Source organism: Mobula birostris, chromosome 11 (assembly GCF_030028105.1).
Source record: "Mobula birostris isolate sMobBir1 chromosome 11, sMobBir1.hap1, whole genome shotgun sequence".
In the NCBI taxonomy this organism is placed as follows: domain Eukaryota; kingdom Metazoa; phylum Chordata; class Chondrichthyes; order Myliobatiformes; family Myliobatidae; genus Mobula; species Mobula birostris.
Genome location: NC_092380.1, coordinates 58,894,343 through 58,915,494, shown reverse-complemented (window position 1 = coordinate 58,915,494; position 21,152 = coordinate 58,894,343). Strand labels below are relative to the sequence as shown.

The window sequence follows — 21,152 nt, the reverse complement described above, 5'->3', positions numbered from 1 at the left end:
TCCTATGGTGTGAGGAAATGGGACGAGCGAAAGGATCATCTGAAATGGTCATCGAATTTTCTTCAAAGATGCCATGTGGATAACACAACAAGAAGCTTGTGGTGATTTTATTCAGTTTTCCTCGCTTGCCTTTGAGAATAATCAATACAAATTTATAAAAGAACTTGGATTCATAAAGGTTCTTTAAAATGGTAAAACGTCCTTCGATATTTATTTATACCAGTGGTTTTCCTGGAGATTAAATACAAACGTTTGTATATGGTGTGGAATCCACAATGATTTGTGGTTTGCACTGATGTGGCAGAGATGAGTGAGTAGTTTCTTCTCATTTCCTGCTCCCTTATGTTAATACATCTAATCTAAGCTTGCTTCTTCCTCTGAGATTTTTCCCTCTACTTTGGTGAGAAGGCATTTGTGACTGTAAATTTGCTGCTGACTCCAGGCATTGGGCATTATCCCGCTCTCCAGTTTGCAAAGCCAAGGGTCAGTACTGATGAAGGCAGTGATTGCTGTGTGGAATCTGGGGAGGAATAGTAGATCATTACAGAGAAATCGTGTGTTTTAAAATTAAAAAGATGGTTGCTTAATAGTCATAGACTATGTTGACAAAGGGATAATCTAGCTCTCCAGTGACTGCTGGAAACCTAGCCAAAAGTGTTTGTTATTCTTGATTTAATGGGTCAGAGGGCACTTGTGGGAAATATTCTGTGTCCCACGGCCCCTTGCAGTTCTATATATAACCAATTTCTGTTGTTTTCAGTTAGTAATTTTGTATAAACTTTAGTCGGCCCTCTGTGAAGTGCATGTACTTGTGGTAATTCAGCTTCTTTTGTTTCACAGCATACTGTTGACCTACTTCGTCCAAAATAAAAAAAAGGAGAAACAATTGGCCTGCAACTTCAGAAGCAGGGTATTAAATTATCCTGGAGTTATAGTCCTCATCAGGGCCGGGGCCCCTGGGCTGGAGGCCTTGATGGGCACATGCCAACACCGTAAAATGCTGTCGTACCAAGCAAAAAAAGGCAAGAACAAGAGCAAAGGTCATACTGGTCTAAATATCAAAGCTGTGGACCAAGACATTGGTTTAGTACAATACATCGACTATAAACTTACAGGCGTTAAGGGGTGGGGGGGACAGAAAGTAATGCAGATTCTTAGTTTGAAGGACAGCATCTAAAGCACTCAAAAATTGACCTAGGCTTAGTTGGCTTAGTAGAGTTATGGGGGAGACGAAGTGTGATGTACCCAATCTTAAATCTTTATTTAGCTATTGCTGCACGTACCATAAGGCTATTTCTCAAACAATGCCAAAGCATTTTTATCCAGGTATTTTTCTCAACCGTGTGTTCTGAGAAAGCAAAATGGAAACGAGAGACAAAAAGGCCAAGAGGGATGGCACTATGGCAAACTAGGAAACTTGACAATACTCCAACAATCTTTTTGGAAAATGAGATCTAGCGCATACTAACCTATTGCTGTACTGTGTGGCTTGCAGAGTAAAGACTACTTATTACTAAAAGTTTGTAAACAGTCAACAGTAAACAGTTTATAGCCTATTGCCACAAAAAACAGGAACAGCACTGACACACAAGCCTAGACATTTACAAAGTCAGATGCTTGTTTTTGAAAATTAAAGCCTAGCTCTTCTGGATTTCTTTGTGGCAAAGTCCTTGATCAGATCACTAAAATCCAGTTTCCAAACAAGATCACTTTAAAGTGACATCAGAGTAAAATGACTCAGCCTGTCCTATCCCGTTGTGGATCTGAGCCTATGTAGTTGCCGTTCTCAGGCCTGCCAAATATGTCATTGGAGCCTCAGATAGCGTGTCCCCTCGCGACCAAAAACTTCACAACCACCAACACTCTTCTCAATACGTCGGTCCAGTAGCCACACTCTGACTTGAACTGTTTTCATGCTCTCTTATGCGCTCAGTGGCATGTTTCCAGTCGCTAAAACCAATTTCAAAGATGGACTGACGGTTACCATCACTGAAGATGCGGCATGCAAAACAAAACACACAGCCGGTGGAAGGGGAATATAAGCGCCATTGCCTTGATATGTACTCACCGTTCACGAGCTTGTGTTTGAAGTGAAATTTGGAGAAAAAACATCTCTGCTGTTTGTATACTCGTTCCAAAACTTTGATATCCACATCCTTATTGTGGCAGGACTCCGGTCCTTTCTTAGCCCAGTGCGCTTGGACTGAATCATCTAATGTTTCCTTTTCCCAGCGAGCAGGATCAGTGCTGTAAGGATCCTCAGTAGCGGTAATGTTAACATTAATAGCTGCCTGACTTGGTTGTTCTGAGACTTCTGTGGCTGGGAACCCCAAAGTCATGCTGTCTGGCTCTTCAATGTTAGCTGCTGACTGTGGCAAGGATGATAGTCCTGCACTAACGCTGGTGCTAGCACTAGCTATTGAACAAGTCTCTGTTTGTCCGTCGTTCTCAGACTGTGACAAGAGTGATGGTACTGCTGCGTCATCAAGAACAGGTTTAAAAAATTCTGTCAATTGCAATGTCTTTTTTAATGCTTCTTTCTCACGGTCCTCTTTTTCTTGATTCTTTTTTCTTTTCTGTGCTCCACTCTCATTTTTTTTTGTCCGCCATGATGATAGCTACCTATTTTGGGCCCCTCTGCAGCTCGGTCCCTGGGCTGCAGCCCAGCCTAGCCCTGCCTAAAGTCCGGCCCTGGTCCTCATTGTCATACGAGGTTAGCATGTCACCCAATTGTTTGCTGGATGGATTCTGAGTTGGATGTCCAAAAAAATCCTTCTTCGCCATCAAGTGTTCTCTACAACAGATTTTTTTTTCCATTTTAGTTTTTAGAACTTAAGAACACGAGAAATTGAAGTGGAAGTAGATTATACAGTTCCTCAAACCTACACTGTTATTCATTAAGCTGAAGGTTGATCCTGTGCCTTAAATTGGTTTTCCTGTTGGGATATTGTATGCTCCACTTTTCATTGGAATGTAAATTTAGGTAGACCTCAACCTTGAATATAACTCTACAGCTATAGAATTCTCGAGATTTATAATGCTGTTCATTTATTTCAGGCTGATGAGTCTATAGTTCTGTTTTCTGTTCCTCTCTTGAATAGCAGTTCTTAATTTGTTAGTTTCCCACTTGCTAAGACTATTTATTACAAACTCTAGGGCATGCGTTAGGAGTTCGATGTCTGCGAGTTCTGTGTTGTGATACACACTTGGGCTTGAACATAAATGGGCAATAATTTTGAAGTGTGCTGATAACATGAAATTTGGAAATTTAATAAATGAAGAGAAAAATATTCATGGCTTCAGAAAGACACGTTGATCCAAAACCTGGGCCTTCGTACCTCCCTCTGCAACTGGATCCTTGATTTTCTCACCAGGAGACCACAGTCTGTGCAGATTGGAAATAACATCCCCCCCCCCCCCCCGCTGACAATCAACACTGGCACACCTCAAGGATGCGTACTTAGTCACTGCTCAAATCTCTCTACATCCACGATTATATGGTTGTGCACAGCTCAAAGGCCATCTATAAATTTGCCGACAGCACAACTATTGTTGGCAAAATTTCAGATGGTGACTAGAAGGCATACAGGAGTGAGATAGATCAGCTGAGTGAGATAGATCAGCTGGTTGACCAAGGAATGGATTGTGGACTTCAGGAAGGGAAATTCGAGGGAGCACATACCAGTCCTCATCAGGAGTAGGAAGGGTGAGCAATTTCAAATTCCTAGGGGTCAACATCTCTGAAGGTCTATCCTGGGTCCAACATATTGATGCAATTACAAAGAAGGTATGGCACCAGATTTGGGAATGGTTCTCGAGGACTGGAAAATTGCAAATATCACTCCACTTTTTAAAAAGGGAGGGAGGTAGAAGAAAGGAAATTATAGGGCAGTTATTCTGACCTCAGTGGTCAAGCAGATGTTGGAGTCCATTATTAAGATGAGGTTTCAGGGTACTTGGAAGCACATGATAAAATAGGCCAAAGTCATCATGGTTTTCTTAAGGGGAAATCTTGCCTGACAAATCTGTTGGAATTCTTGGAGGAATTAACAGGCAGGATAGACAAAGGAGAGTCAGGGGATGTTGTTTACTTGGATTCTCATAGGCCCATTGTATGATGGATAGAAGTTTGGCTGACTGGCAGGAAGCAAAGAGTGGGAACAAAGGGGGCCTTTTCTGGTTGGCTGCCAGTGACTAGTGGTATGGCTCTGGGTCAGTGTTGGGAACGCTTCTTTTCACATTATATGTGAATGATTTGGATGAGGGAATTAATGGCTTTGTGGCCAAGTTTGTGGGCGTCACGGAGACAGAACAGGAATGAACAGGATTTGATAAGTGATCTTGAAGTAAAGGAGCCATTAGGAGGTAGTGACCATAATATGATAAGTTTTTATCTGCAAGTTGAGAGGGATAAGGGCAGATCAGAAGTGTCAGTATTGCAGTTGAACAAAGGAGACTATGGAGCCATGAGGGAGGAGCTGGCCATAGTTGATTGGTCGGATATCCTAGCAGAAAAGACAGTGGAACAGCAATGGCAGGTATTCTTGGGAATAATGCACAAGGTGCAAAATCAGTTCATCTCCCAGAGAAGGAAGGATTCAAAGGGGAGAAAGTGGCCACAGTGGTTGACAAAGGAAGTCAGAGATAGCATAGCATTAAAAAAGAAGTATGACAGAGCTAAGGTGAGTGGGAAGATGGATGATTGGGAAATTTTTAAGGAGCAACAGAACTTAACTAAAAAGGCAATACGGGGAGAAAAAATGAGGTATGAGCGCAAGCTAGCTAAGATATAAAGGAGGATAGCAAAAGTTTTTTTTAGGTATGTGAAGCGAAGGAAGATAGTTAAGAACAATGTTGGGCCCTTGAAGAATGAATTGGGAGAAATTGTTATGGGAAACAGAGAAATGGCAGACGAATTTAATAAGTACTTTGGATCTGTCTTCACTAGGGAAGACACAAGCAATCTCCCAGATGTATGGATGGGCCAAGGACATAGGGTAACAGAGGAACTGAAACAGATTGACATTAGGAAGGAAACGGTGATGAGTAGACTAATGGGACTGAAGGCTAACAAATCCCCAGGTCCAGATGGTCTGCATCCTAGGGTACTAAAGGAGGTGGCTCTGGAAATTGCAGATGCATTGGTGATCATTTTCCAATGTTCCTTAGATTCAGGATCAGTTCCTGAGGATTGGCGAATGGCTAATGTTATCCCACTTTTTAAGAAAGGAGGGAGGGAGAAAACAGAGAGCTATCACCCTGTTAGCCTAACATCAGTAGTGGGGAAGATGCTAGAGTCCATTATTAAAGATGAAATAACGGCATATCTTGATAGCAGTGATAGGATTGGGCCGAGCCAGCATGGATTTACCAAGGGCAAATCATGCTTGACTAATCTATTGGAGTTTTTCGAGGATGTAACCAGGAAGATAGACGCGGGAGATCCAGTAGATGTGGTGTACCTTGACTTTCAGAAGGCATTTGATAAGGTACCACATAGGAGATTGGTGGGTAAAATCAGAGCTCATGGCATTGTGGGGAGGATATTGACATTGATAGAAAACTGGTTGGCAGATAGAAAGCAAAGGGTAGCAGTGAATGGGTGTTTCTCGGAATGGCAGGTGGTGACTAGTGGGGTGCCACAGGGCTCGGTATTGGGACCACAGCTGTTTACGATTTACGTCAATGATTTAGAGGAAGGCATTGTGAATAACATCAGCAAGTTTGCTGATGATACTATGCTGGGTGGCAGTATGACATGTGATGAGGATGTTAGGAGAATTCAAGGTGACTTGGATGGGCTGGGTGAGTGGGCAGAAACTTGGCAGATGGTGTTTAATGTGAATAAGTGTGAGGTTATTCACTTTGGGAGCAAGAACAGGAAGGCAGATTATTATCTGAACGGTGTGGAATTAGGTAAGGGAGAAATACAAAGAGATCTAGTAGTACTTCTTCATCAGTCTCTGAAGGTGAATGAGCAAGTGTAGCAGGCAGTGAAGAAGGCTAATGGAATGTTGGCCTTTATTACAAGGGGAATTGAGTACAAGAGCAAGGAAATCCTTTTGCATTTGTACAGGGCCCTGGTGAGACCACACCTGGAGTATTGTGTGCAGTTTTGGTCTCCAGGGTTAAGGAAGGACATCCTGGCTGTGGAGGAGGTGCAGCGTAGGTTCACTAGGTTAATTCCTGGGATGTCTGGACTGTCCTATGCAGAGAGGTTAGAGAGACTGGGCTTGTACACGCTGGAATTAAGGAGATTGATGGGGGGATCTGATTGAGACATATAAGATTATTAAGGGATTGGACAAGATAGAGGCAGGAAATATGTTCCAGATGCTGGGAGAGTCCAGTACCAGAGGGCATGGTTTAAGAATAAGGGGTAGGTCATTTAGGACAGAGTTGAGGAGGAACTACTTCTCCCAGAGAGTTGTGGAGGTGTGGAACGCGCTGCCTCAGAAGGCAGTGGAGGCCAATTCTCTGGATGCTTTCAAGAAGGAGCTAGATAGGTATCTTATGGATAGGGGAATCAAGGGTTATGGGGACAAGGCAGGAACCGGGTATTGATAGTAGATGATCAGCCATGATCTCAGAATGGCGGTGCAGGCTCGAAGGGCCGAATGGTCTACTTCTGCACCTATTGTCTATTGTCTATTGTCAGATGGAGGGGGCAATTAGTGTTGAGGAAGCAGAAAGTCTGTAGAAGGACTTAGACAGATTGGAAGAATGGGCAAAGAAGTGGCAGATGGAATATAATATAGGGAAATGTATGGTCATGCACTTCAGTAGACGGAATAAAAGCAAAGACTATATTCTAAATTGGGAAGAAAATTCAAAAATCAGAGGTGCAAAAGGACTTGAGAGCCCTTGTGCAGGATTTCCTAAAGAATAACCTGTGGATTGAGTCAGTGGTAAGGAAGACAAAAGCAATGTTATTATTTATTTTGGGAGGACTAGAATATAAGAGCAAGGATGTAATGTTGAAGCTTTATAAGGCATTGGTCAGACCGCACTTGCAGTATTGTAAGCAGTTTTTGACCCCTTATCTAATAAAAGATACACTGACATTGGAGAGGGTCCCCTAGAGGAAGATTCTGGGAAAGAAAGTGTTAATGTACATGGAACGCTTGATGGCTCCGAGCCTGATCTTGCTGAAGATTAGATCTCATTGAATATTGAAAGACTTGGGTAGAGTGGATGCACGGAGGAAGTTTCTAATAGTGGGTGAGTCTGCGACCAGAGGGACAAAACAGAGATGATGAGGAATTTCTTTAGTCAGAGGGTAGTGAATCTGTGGAATTCATTGCTACAGACAGGGCTGTGGAGGCCTAAATGAGTATACCTAAAGCAGAGCTTCATAGCTTCTTGATTAGTCAGGGTGCCGAAGGTCATGAGGAAAAGGCATGAGAATGGGGTTGAGAGGGATAATAAATCAGCCATGATGAAATGTTGTAACAGACTTGATTGGCTGAATGGCCTAATTCTGCTCCTATATCCTGTGGTTTTATGATTGATGCCGCTTTTTTAAGGTATCACCTTTTTAAGGTGTCCTCAATGCCAGTGAATTTCGTGCCCATGATGGACTTGACTGAGTTTACAACTTCCTGCAGCTTTTTGTAATCCTATGCAGTGGCCCTTCCATACCAGATGGTGATGCACACTGTTAGAATACTCTCCGTGATACATCTATAGGAATTTGCAAGTGTCTTTGGTGACATAGAAATTCTCCTCAAACTCTTAATGAAATACGAGGGGTGACTGATAAGTTTGTGGCCTAAGGTAGGAGAAGTCAGTTTCAGAAAACCTAGCACATTTATTTTTCCTAAGCTTGCACACTTAGTCCAGCGGTCGTGGGACATACGGATCCCTTCTTTGTAGAAGTCGGCGTCTTGGACCTCCAGAGGTGGTCCACAGCAGGGGTGATTGATAAGTTTGTGGCCTAAAGTAGAAGGAGATGAGGAGAAACTTCAAACTTTCCGCATTTTCACTCAAAGAGTTGCACTGCATGTGTGTGTAACGAGAGCTGTATAACTCATCTCCTTCTACCTTAGGCCACAAACTTATCAATCACCCCGCTGTGGACCACCTGGAGGTCCAAGACCCTCTCGTTACATGCACGTGCAGTTCAACTCTTTGACTGCTAATGCAGAAGGTTTGAAGTTAATAACTCATCTCTTTCTACCCTAGGCCACGAACTTATCAATCACCCCTGCTGTGGACCACTTCTACAAAGAAGGGATCTGTATGCTCCACGACTGCTGGACTAAGTGTGTAAATGTAGGAGGGGACTATGTTGAAAAATAAATGTGCTAGGTTTTCTAAAGTTGACTCCTTCTACCCTAGGCCACAAACTTATCAATCACCCCACGCCCCCCCCCATAGCGTCACTATATTTTCCCTCTCTTTTTGCACTACATATTTAATTTAATTTTTGTATATATAATGGCTTCCTTATTCAATAAGTATTCCAAAAAGTGGGTGACAATATAGTGAGGTAATGTTCGTGGATTCATTGTCCATTCAGAAATCTGATGATGGAGGCAATGAAGCTGTCCCTGAAATATTAAGTGTGTGTCTTCAGGCTCCAGAAACGGCCGGGAATGAAAACTAAACAATTTCACGACTTCAGCAATTTAGGAACTTCAAGGAATGTGAAGGTATTGACAATCATCTTCAATATTGCAGTGAAAGTGAAGATTTGGAGGATGCATTTGTCAAAGCATTTCATGAAGACAGTCCATTATCTGCACCAGGTGCCTGCGCTGATTTTTTTTATTTACAGTCAATCAGAGGAACACAGCATGTACACTGGATGAACACCTCCATCAATAACTATTAAGAACTAATACACTGTTTGTAGTAGTATGGTAGTGTTATAATTTGTTCTGTATTTTACTTAAATGCATAATTTGTTACATGGTTGAACGTAGTTGGTCTTTTTATACATTTTATTATTTCCATGAAACTGTGGCTGATTGGGGCAGCAACTTAATTGGAACAAAATGTACTGGTCCTGATGTGTCCCAATTAACCGGATTCCATTGTATACACTTTCTTGTTTTTTTTTATTTTTATAGTTTATATTATTATTTATTGTAATGTATTGCTGCTGCAAAACAACAAATTTCATGACATATGTCGGTAATATTAAAACTGAATTCTACTTTTGAAATGGAAGATAATGGTAGATTCAGTTTAATGCAGGGAAAGATTATGTGATGCAAATAATAAAAAAACTGAGGTTTCAATTAAATTACACAGTTCTGAAGGGGCTGCAGAAGCAAAGAGATTGTGTGGGTATATGTACAGAGCCTTGTAAAAATCTTCAGCCCGCAACCCTTTGTTCACATAAATGACTATTGTAACCAAGGATTTTGATCAATTTAGCTGAGAACTTTTATTTGTGAATCACATGCTCCTTTTTTTCACAGTAGAGCCCAAATAAATGGGGAAAATTGTAAAGCATGAAAAACTAAAAATTGAAATGACAGCATTTCAAAAGTTTTTATTTCCCCCCTTGCTCAGTGCCTAGTTGAACTACCTCTCGCAGCTATTACAACCAGTAGACTTATTGGATGTCCCTATTAACTTTGCACAACATGATGGAGCAAGATTTGCCCATTTCTCCTTGCAAAATTGCTCAAGCTATGCCTGGTTGGAGAGAAGTGGTGGACAGCAATCTTGAGGTCTTGCCAGAGATGTTCAATAGGGTTAAGGTCAGGACTCTGACTGGGCCACTCAAGGTTGTCAGTTTACTTCATTTGAAGCCACTCCAGGGCTACTTTGGGTTGTCATCCTGCTGAAAGACCAATTTCCTACTCGGTTTAAGCTTTCTGGCAGAGGCTAGCAGATTTTAATCCGGGACCTCTCTGTATTTAGCAGCACTCATCTTCTAATCAATTCTGACCAGATTTCCAGTCCCTGCTGCTGAAAATCATTCCTGTAGCATGATGGTACCATTACCATCCTTCACAGTAGGGATGGTGTTACATGACTGATGCACAATCTTAGATTAATGCCATATGTGCCATTTAGTGTTGAGGCCAAAAAGTCCCTCTTTAGTCTCATCTGGCCACAAGACCTTCTTCCACTTCTTTACAATATCATTTCCATGATTTGTCTTGAATGCTCTTTTGTTTTCAATTTCGTTTGTTCTGTTGAAAATCTACCACACTGTTGGACCTTACAGAGAAGTGGGGGGGGGTGGGTTTATTCTTATGCATTCATTGAAAACAGGTGACAGGTGATGCTCCAATTTTCTACATCAACAAATAGAGTGAATTGGTAAGCTAATACAGTATATTGCACCTGAGGAAAGTTAGTGTAGTATTTTCAAAAGGGATGGGTACCTTTTCAGCCTCACAATTTTGCTTTATAATTTTTAGTATATAGTTGACAGGTTTTGGAATTTTTCTTCTGATTTGACATGATGCACAATGTTTTGCAGATTAGCTCAAAATCCCACTTGAATATATTAAATTTAGAAAATGGGAGAGTAAAATATGAAAAGAGTTGTGGGGGTTGAGTACTTTCTCAAGGCATTGTATATCAAGAAAGTTTCAAAAACATACACAGAATCTTGACTTAATGTGAATAGAATGCAAGAAGATAGTTTTGTTTGATATTCTGATCACTGGTTAGGCCAGACATGGAACAAAATATCTGATCCTGTGCATGAGGAATATTGCTGGGAGAATAGTGATGGGAGTATTCTTCATGCTGCAATATTGCGAATGTTTGGAGTCACCAGAGAAGCTGGGACCGTTCCGCTTCTTCAACCTTCTGCAAGAAAGGTTAAAAGTTGTTTCCCCTGGCTGAGGTCCATAATTGAATGAGATAGGTCAGGGTAATTGGCATAAGAACAGCTAGGATATGGAGAGATGAGAGTAGGAAAGAAAAGTTGGGGCACTAGGAAAACCAGGATGTAGGGCGGTATGGTAGTGCAGTGGTTAGCACAACGCTTTACGGCAGGGGTCCCCAACCTTTTTTGCACTGCGGACCGGCCGACCCCGTGGGGGTTGGGGGGGAGGGTTGCCAACGGACAAGAGTAGCAGTCAAATACGTTGTTTACTCCGAGAAAGACTACCACGACCATGAAGCCTTGCGCAGGCACCAATGCGCATGCGTGTACATGCCAATTTTTTTCTACAAATCGTCTTTGGCGATTCTGTTCGGAGAGTGGCGGTATCACGACCAGAATATAGGTGATAAGTGGCTAATACACTCAATTTCGTTTATAAAAGGGTTTATCTAATGAATTTAATATTAAACACGCAGTGCATATTTTCCTCCCATGAATAAGTCAATTATAAGTCACTTATAAGTCAATAGCATCATAACATTTTAAGTAACGTTTAGATATTAAACACACAGCGCATATTTTCTGCGTATGAACATATAAAATCATTGCAACACACCAATGTCGCTGAATCAGTGGATGCCCTGGGCTTGTTTCCCTGCAACAAGATGGTGCTGTCGAGGGGTGATGGGAGACAGCGATACTCGAAGGGGGTTCCTTATGTCCAGTCTGTTCCGCAATTTAGTTTTTGTTGCATTCATTGCAGAAAACTCCGCTTCACAGAAATATGTTGGAAATGGAAGCAAAGTTTTCAGTGCTTTCGTGGCTATCTCAGGATGTTTAGCCTTGACTTTGATCCAGAATGCCGGCAGAGATATTATGTCAAACATACTTTTCAGCCTGCCGTCATTTGCAAGCTCAAAGAGTTGATCTTCTTCCCGCGCTGACATGGATGATGCGTGCGTAATGACCTCGCGTGCGTTCAAGTTCCTACAGTGGGTGTGACAGGGAATGAGGAAGGGTGCAGCTGACTCATATAGTTTCCTTGCAGCCCGGTAGCACATGCTTTGTGGCCCGGTACCGGTCCGCGACCTGGTGGTTGGGGACTGCTGCTTTACGGTATAGGCAATATAGGTTCAATTCCTGCCACTGCCTGTAACGAATTTGTGCATTCTCCCTGTGACAGCATGGATTTCCTCCGGATACTCTGGTTTCCTCCTGCAGTCCAAAGACGTACTGGTTGGTGGGTTAATTGGTCATTGTAAATTGTTCTGTGATCAGGCTCGGATTAACTTGGCGGATTGCTGGGCGGTGCGGCTCGAAGGGCCTGCAGGGTCTATTCTGCACTTTATTTCAACAAACAAACTAATCAATAAATAAATCATGTAACCCGAATTGGAGTGAGTTGATTAGTTTGTCTTGCTTCAGCATTTGATGTGGTTATGGTCAATCATCTAACCCCAGGGCTGTATATAGGCTTTGGTAATAAATTTACTCTGAACTTTGTATGCACTAGCCGGACTGAACTCAGTTTCTCCCTGTGGTCTCTATTAAATGGGGTGTCATTCTAGGGACCAAATCTCATCCCTGTTGCCCTGAGCAAGGCTAGTGGACAAAGTTGGTCAGGGTTCCACTTCTGATCAAAACGAGCAGTTCTTTTTGGGGGAGTGTGCATATCCACCTGATAAATAAAGGTAGTTTTGAACTTCCTTTGATACCTTCAATGATAAATAAGCTGGTTGATATTCAGTATGTATTGTAGTGCTAGGGTTTAATCTTCTTGGCTAGTCCTGCGGGAGCCAGCACTTATAACAGTGATTGAGAAGTGTACACATCAGTAGGGGCATGGGTGGCCATTTGGCCCCTTGAGTCTACTATCCCAAGCTAGGACTTGGCTGATCTGATCTATGGCTTCTGCTGCAGTTTCCAAGCTGCTGGTGTGTTCAGATGCAGCGACCACTCCGTCCCTGGGTGTAATAGTTCGTCCATGTCCTCTACGTCTTTGTTATGATTGAAAAAAGCTAATGGCTATTAAATATACTGTGCGCAGCAATTCCAGCACACTATTTTATTATTTATGTGTGATTCATTTGTAGCTTTTATCCTTGTCTTCATAAGTTATGTTATGAGCTTTACACCCTCATTTGAAGAAACGTCAAGTTTCTATATATATATGTGTTATATACATGTATGTAGTTAAATGACAATAAACTTCACCATATGTTAAGTGACTAGTTCATTAAAGAATTCCAGCTATTTGAAAGAAGGAATATTTCCCCATTTAAGATTCAAGTGGTTGACCTCTTGACCTGATGCTCTGGTCATCTTCTATACTCCCTCAGCCAGAGGAAATGCCCTCAGAACATCTGCCATGTAAAGGCCTTTGGAAGTCTCTCTTTCTTCTGAAACACCAGAGAGCTTAGCACCTTTCTGCTCAATTATTCTACAGTAGACAACTGTCCCAGAGACACTCTAGTGATCTTTCTTTGGAGGGTCTCTGGGCAGGTATATCAGCCTGTGAATAAGAAGACTAAAACTTTCCACAGATCAGCAGGTGTGGAGGTATTTGGGCCCCGACCGATTGCAGCATGATTTACTTATTCTGCTATTCCTTCTTCCGATATAAAACAGGATTTCATTCACTGCCTTGGTAATGCATAGTGTTTGCATGCTAACTTTACGTTAATGATGTCAGGGTGTCCAGATCTTTCTGAGCACAAATATCCAACTGTTTCTCACTATTTAAAGAATAAATGCTTTCTTTTCTATTCTTCCTCATTTTGCACTAAGGTGTTCCCTTGAAATTTAACAGGTTCACCAGAAAACTTTTGAAAATACTGTGTAATGTCTGAAGTCATGCTGATATTAATAAGAATCACAACCAAGAGTTTGCAAAATATCCACATAAAACACTGCCAAAGTCCCTAGTGTGACTGCCTACCATATTTTTGCCTGGTAACCCAAACCTATTTCTTATCCTTTTGTATTGGCTGCATAATCTACACCACAAGGGATAGAGAGATGCCCAGTGATTTGGGATAGGGGGAAAGAAACACAAAATAAGGAGGGAGCTGGGGGGTTAGGGGATCTAGAGTTGTGTGCACTGACACAGAGAGGGGATAAAACACTGTGTTTTAAAGCTATGCTTAGAAGAGAAAGGAAACTGAGGAATCAAGCAGTAATATGCTGTAAGTTGATAATTTTGTTGAATCAATAATGCTTGGGTGCTCTCGTTCTGGCCAATACTGTCGAAACATTGCAGAAGTAATTTTTATTTAAACATTGCTGATACTTGAAGAACATAATTTATAAATCTTTCCTTTACGTTCATTTGATTTACCTCATTTTTAAACAAAAGCCTCGTTTTAATTAGATCTCGTGATATTAAGACACTCAAGCAAGGTAAATGCAATAACATTTGCAAACAGTGAACAGATGGCATGTGCTTCTATATCAGGTCACCCAAGTGTTCAGGAATGTATCGTACAAGACTTGGCAGCCCCCACTACTGAGCTTCGCCTGCATTCTAGGTCCTCTGAAGTCCTGTCCTATTCCTTTGGCTTCAATCCTGCTGCACTTGGCCAACTCCTGAGCCCCCCTCACTGTGGTTCTTAATAAAATGTAGGCCCTCAGCACTGTGGCTCTCTGGCAGCGACTCAAAACTTTTTTAAAACTTAGAGTCTCTCTGGCCCTTCTCAGGGTATACAACAAACTTCAGTTACGCTTTCAGCTTCTGCTGCAACAGCATTCATGTCACCTCTTCAACCCAGGCTGGTAAACAAAAATGTGATCTCTTTCAGAGGCTATGCTTTGCCAGCCAGCATTACTAAAAATTGTTAAATAGAACTGCCATTTAGTATCATTAAATTGTCTTTTTCAATTACTGCAGTTTCCTGAACAAACCATTTTATATATTAGAATTAAACAGGTCCCAGTCCTCTCTTAGCCTTAGCAGAATGGCCTCCTGCTCGGATGATGCATTTAATTCAGTGCATATCATTTCAGTTAATTGATACCTGTCTCCTCCACTTTCATTTATTTCTCCATTTAAGTGACTGACAGAACGTGATGTGCTTGCTCATTTCTGCACTTTCTTTTATCTATAAATTATTTAGTTTTTTTTTCATCAATATTAGAATAAAAACTTTGTTACGACTGCCTGGAAAGCCACCTTTTTCTATGCCATAAAGCTGTAGGCAATTCTGTTGGAAATACAGCAGTGAAATCCAGTCTCTGATATCAGGTATGTTTCTGCCCTATATGCATAATGACAGGACTGTAGGAGTTTTTAAGGTAATTGAAATTGAATGTTTGTACCTGACCAAGTAGGAAGAGGTGGCTGAGAGTATTTTTTTTCTAGACAGGCAACAGCAGAAGATTGCACACTCACTGTTACCTCTTCCTCACTGACAGGCCTGCATTGACGAAAACCTGAGTATGGTTACTTTTCTGCTGGAGCATGGCGCCAATGTCAATCAGCCTGACAACGAAGGCTGGACAGCCCTACATGCAGCAGCCTCCTGTGGCTTCATGGAGATCACGGAGTGAGTATGGAACTAATTAATTGTCATTAGCACATGAGCAGATTCCTCAATTTTCATGAATTTAGCTTGCACCTCCAGTTTCTAACCTTTTTTACTTTGTACTTTGAACTTCGGTTCACACTTTGAGCAAAACTGGTTTTAGGATTCTGAAATAAACAATTGCGCAGATAGCTGTACATAATCCAGATCTCTGAATGGACAATGAGCTCAAGAACACTTTTTCCCTCTCTTTTTGCAATACTTAATTTAATTTATAGATTTTTTAAATCGTAATTTATAATATTTTAATCCTATATTGCTATGTACTACTGCCACAAAACAACAAACTTCACGATATATGTCGGTGCTGTCAAACCTGATTCTGAGGCCTGACTTGCACATGGTGTTCTAGGAGCGGTCCCACTAGGGCTGTCTCATTATTGGCGCAAGGCATTTCCGTTCTCGTACTCAATCCCTGTTGCGGTAAAGCACAGCATATCCTTTGCCATTCTCTTTGCTTCTTGCACCTGTGAGATTCATGTACAATGATATATAGGGCTTTATGAACTCCAATAGCTTTCAACCTCACACTGTATAAACAGTAATTCTGCTTTCTGCCAATTTTTCTCCTCTGATGCAAGGCTAACTAGTCCATCCCTAAACAGTAGGCTTGCCATTGTTACCTTCCAGTCTCTGGGAACAATTCTAGAATCTGTGAAATTTTGGAAGATGATAACCAACCTATCCACTATCTCCATTGCAACAACCTTCAGTGATGTGGTTCCTCATGTTCTTGAGATTCATCACTTTTTAGTTCTTTCATTTCACCCAAACTATGTTTTCCCACTGGTAACAATTTTTTCACACACTCACTCCACGCTTCTAGTTCTCCACCGTTTTGCAAAAGTTGTCTGTTTATTTTTCTGAAGAGAGATGCTGAATATTTGTTTAATTTCTTTGCTATTTCCCTATTCCCAAATATAACTGTTTCTGCCTTGGTGCATTGGGGATCCTCATTAATCTTCCACTGGGGTTGAGGAGATGGTTAAGCTGAGCCTGATAGAATATAACCACTCGTAGCATACTGTATAAAGAACTGTGCAAAAGTCTTGGGCACCTTTGATTTTTTTAATGTATAAATTTTATTTTAGATGTTTATATTTTCTCTTCTGCATTAGTGCGTCAGTAAAAAAAGAGCAAATTTTAGATTTCCATACATTCATTTTCCAAACTATTAAATGTAACAGAGAAACTTTTGTATTTTGTTAAAGAAAGTAACATATTAAGTAATAGACCATTCTTCAAATAAAACTTCATTACCTTATAGTTATATAGCCTAATGAATGATGGAACAAAGATAACAAGCAGATGTTAATGATCAATGACATATTAGGTTGAGTGAACTAAACTGATTAACTGAAACAGAAACGGGTGTAGAAGGAATCAGACTGAATGAAGGACAACCAAGCTAAAAGGTGAGGGTGTGACAGATGTGACAGTTTAACCTTCAAATCATCAATAGTTACACTGTGGCAAGAGTGAGAATAGCTAGATACAAGGTGGTCATCCTGCATCAACAAGGTCCCTCCCAAGAAGAAATGTTGTGGCAGACAGGAATTTCAAGATGTGCTGTCCAAGCTCTTCAGAAGAAGCATGAAGAAACATACAAGATTGAGGACCAGGAACGCAGTGGCTGGCAACAGAAACTGAGTGCTGCAGGTGAGAAATTGATATCCCCTCAAAATTGGAAGAAGTCTGGCACTGGTATCAGCTCTGAACTCAGAGAAACCACTGGAACCCAAATACACTCCTCTACAGTCCGGGGAAGTCTTGGCTTCGTGGAAGAGTCGGTGCTAAAGAGCCATTCTCTGAAGTGGACATAAGAGACTCAGCGACGCACAAAAGCACAAGGGCAGCAAATGCTCTCAATTGATGAGTCAAAGTTTTTGGCTCAAAGAAGAGGCAGCTTGTCCATAGAAGAGCCAGAGAGTACTACCTGGAATTGTGCCAGCAGCCAATAGTGGCAGAGGTTCCCCGCAGGCTTGGGGCTACATTTCTGCAAATGGAGTTGGTGATCTGGTCAGAAACAATAACCAACGCTGAGAGGTACAAGCAGATTTTCATCCATTATTCATTACCATCAAGGAGGCGTCTGATCGGTCACAACTTCATTCTGCAATAACCCCAAACATACGGCCAAGGTCATGAAGGACTATCTTCAGCGAATAGAAGAACAAGGAATTCTGCAACAGATAGTATGGCCTCCATAGAGATCTGATCTCAACATCATCGAGTATCTCTGGCATTACCTGGAGAGACAGAAGCAAGCGAGAAAACTAAAGTTTGCAGAAGAACTGTGGCAAGTTCTCCAAGATGCTTGGAACGGCCTACCAGCTGTTTTCTTATAAAACTGTACAGCATTGTACCTGAGAGAATTGATCTATTTTTAATGGCAAAGGATGGTCACACCAAATATTGATTATAGTCTGTATTTTGCTGTTTAATACTCTTTATTGTATTTTTTGATAATTAGAAACTTTTAACTTCATTATTTTTGAAAGCATCTTCACCTTACAGAATTGTTTTAACATGTGCCAAAAGACTTTTGCACACTACCTATACCTGTATGGCAATGCCAGAACTCACCACAATTCAGATGAAATTTAAGTTTAGGATCTTGAAATGGAAGCACAAGCCAGAAAGGTAAAAGGCGATAAGAAAGGAACAGTACAGAGAACAAATAAATCAGCTTCGATTGATGGAATGAGGTGTGATTGAAAAAATTGTGGATGATATTAAAGTTGTTGATGTTGTGGTGAGCAAGGAAGGTTGTTGAAGGCTACAGTAGGGTGTAGATCAGGCAGAAAGTTGGGGAGAGAATTAATAGATGGAATTTACTCCTGAGAGGGGCAAGGTAATGCATCTTGGAAATTCAAATAAGCAGAGATCATAGAGGGCAGGAACAAAGGGACTTAGAGACTAAGTCCATCATTAACTTAAGGTCAAAGGGGTGGTGAAGACGGCATATGGCATGTCTGCCTTGCTGGTTGGGACTTGGGGGTATCAGAGTTGGGACAGAATGATGCAGCTTTACTAAACACTGGTTTGGGTGCACTTGGCGTAACGTGCGTTTCTGGTTGCCAGACGATGGGAAGGTTGTGATTGCACTACAGCGAGTGCAGAGGAGATTCACCAGGATACTGTCTGTACTGGAGCACATCAGTAATAGGGAGAGATTGGATAGGCAAGACTTGTTTTCCTTGGAGTAAGGAAGGCTGAAGGGGGACCTGATAGATGTATATAAGATTATGAGAAGCAAAGGTAGGGTAAGTCGTCAAAGTGTATCCTCTTCCCTTGGTGGGGTTATAAAAAATGTAGTCTTAAGATGAGAGGACGGAGTTTTAAAGGGGATCTGAGAAGAAAGCTTTTACTCAAAGTGGTTGATATCTCGAACTAACTTTCCTAGGAGATGGTGGAATCAGATATAGTTACAAGAATGAAGAGGCATTTAGACAGATCTGAAATAGCCAAGGCATAGAAGTATATGATTCTAATGTAGGCAACTGTGATTAGAGTAAAACCGGGTTTCTAGGTTTAATGATTCTAGTAGACCAAAGGTCTGCACAGTTTAGTTATGGATCAAATTTCTCTGATTGTTTTGTTCAGCAAGACATTTTCATTTGCCCATAGCACAAACACTCAGATCTGAAGTGAGCCCACCAAGGGTTCAGTTAAGAATTCTGTTGAGATTGGGACAGTTAGCTCTGAATTTATATTTTCATTCCATGTCTAGGTACTTAATTAAACAACGGGCCAATGTGGCAGCTGTGAACAGTGAGGGCGAGCTGCCTATTGACATTGCCCAGGGGGAAGCTATGGAGAAAATGCTGAAGGAAGTCATTAAAAAGCAAGGTAAGAATTCCATGTAACTTGGTAAAACTTTGGTAAGAAAGCACCACTTCACCACTAATGATCTTCAAAGGTCCATCAAATTGTACGGAGAATTCCAATCAGTAGAGAACGGTTGACGTCAGCATGCTTTGGTGTAAGAGAGCAGTCCTGAAATTCTGGCAGCTGGACCCTTTACTTCAAGACAGACCAGATATTTACTAAAATTCAATTGCAGCTTTTAGACCCTGCTAAGGCAACACTGCTGGTCTCCTAGATACAGAAGGCCAATGAGGTCACATTGTCTACAATAGCATCAACAAAGGTGATGCCAACAGGCTCAATAAACTGATTAGAAAGGCTGACCCTGTTATAGGGGTCAAACTGAACACACTGGAGGTTGTAATAGAATAAGGGACCCTATGGAAAATCCTGCCAATTCTGGACAATATTTCTCACCCTCTGCATGCCACCTTGGCTGAACAGAGGAGCACTTTTAGTGACAGACTAAGACAACTGTGCTGCTCCAAAGAGCGCTATATGAGGTCATTCTTACCCTCAGCCATTAGGCTCTATAATGAGTCAACCTATAGCCAGGGAAGTGATGACCCCCCCCGCCCCCGTTAGACTGTTTATGGTAACTTATTTTTTATTATTTCTACTTCTAATATTTATATCAGTGCACTTGTAATGCTACTGTGACACTGTAATTTCCTTTGGGATCACTAAAGTATCTAATCCTCCATCTTTTCCCCCCCGATTTAAAATGTGCCTTAAAACCTGCATTTTTAACCTTCTGCGCCCATCTTGGCATTTTTTGTTTTACTTTTTAAAACGTGTTTTGTTCCTGATCAAGTTTCACTGAGGTAACTTAATACTTGTGATTTAAAAGTGCTCTTTAGATGTGGTTATTGGTGCTGTGAAATTGATCCCCAGACAGAACAAATCAGCAGTTGTAGATTTCTCAAAATGTGATTATATTTGTCCATTTGGTTCTGTTAAAGCCCATTATTGTTTTCACTCAGCCCGCAGTTTCTCCTTGAAGCTCATGTCTGAGACAGCTGCCAAGAGATTCCTGTGCTCTCATGGACCATTGCTTTTGTGTTTGAAGGTGTGTGTGTGTGTGTGAGAGAGAGACAGACAGAGAGAAAAGAAGGCACAGGAAGGGGGTAGTGCAGAGAGCAGCTTGAGCCGTGTATGGATGGTGAGGATGAGATTGATGGTTAACTTTCAGGATGGGATGGCAGAACTTTTCAATTTTTTAAAATTTGTTGAGATACAGTGCAGAGAAAGCTTCTCTGGCCCTTTGAGCCGCACCACCTAGTCGTCCCCTGATTTAACCCCAGCCTAATCATGGGACAATTCACAACGACCAATTCACCTACCAAACAGTACACCTTTGGACTGTTGGTGGAAAGTAGAGCACCCGGAGGAAACCCACACAGTCACGGGGAGAAAATGAAAAATCCTTACAGGCAGTGGTGGGAATTGAACCCAGGTCGCCTGTACTGTAAAGCGTTGTGCTCACTGCTTTGCTGCCTTGGAATGTTGGTGGGATCATCTGGACAGTGGAGGTTGTTGAATGTTACTTTAGTAGGGTTTTGGGATGGGGGAGATTGGTAGTGCAGATTTATAGCAAGACCCAAGTTGCTTTATGGGTCTTTATTTATCATGCACATTACCCAAATCTTTCCTTTGGGAATAAGGCTGTATTCTCCCAGGAAATGGAGACACAAGAGACTGCACTTGCTGGAATCTACAGCAACACACAAAGGAATTAAGCAGATCAGGGAGCATTTATTGAGCGCAATGGACAGTTGATGTTTTAAGTTGGGTCACTTAACCACTCCAGATGCGGAGTACCCACCCAAAACATTGACGTCTGTTTCTCTCCATAGGTACTGCCTGATTTGTGGAGTTTTGCATATTCATCCTGGGAAAACCCA

The 21,152-nt window shown here is 41.6% G+C and overlaps 1 protein-coding gene across 6 annotated transcripts in view; it reads left to right on the top strand.

Annotated features, from left to right (window-relative positions):
- Positions 1 to 21,152, top strand: part of LOC140205102 (protein phosphatase 1 regulatory subunit 12A-like) — a 197,905-nt gene that overhangs the window by 52,445 nt on the left and 124,308 nt on the right. For all 6 annotated transcript variants that reach the window (XM_072272287.1, XM_072272285.1, XM_072272284.1 and 3 more), the window contains exons 2-3: positions 15,209 to 15,339; positions 19,112 to 19,230. In XM_072272287.1, coding sequence (XP_072128388.1) covers positions 15,209 to 15,339; positions 19,112 to 19,230 — 250 coding nt within the window. The remainder of the gene's footprint in view (positions 1 to 15,208; positions 15,340 to 19,111; positions 19,231 to 21,152) is intronic.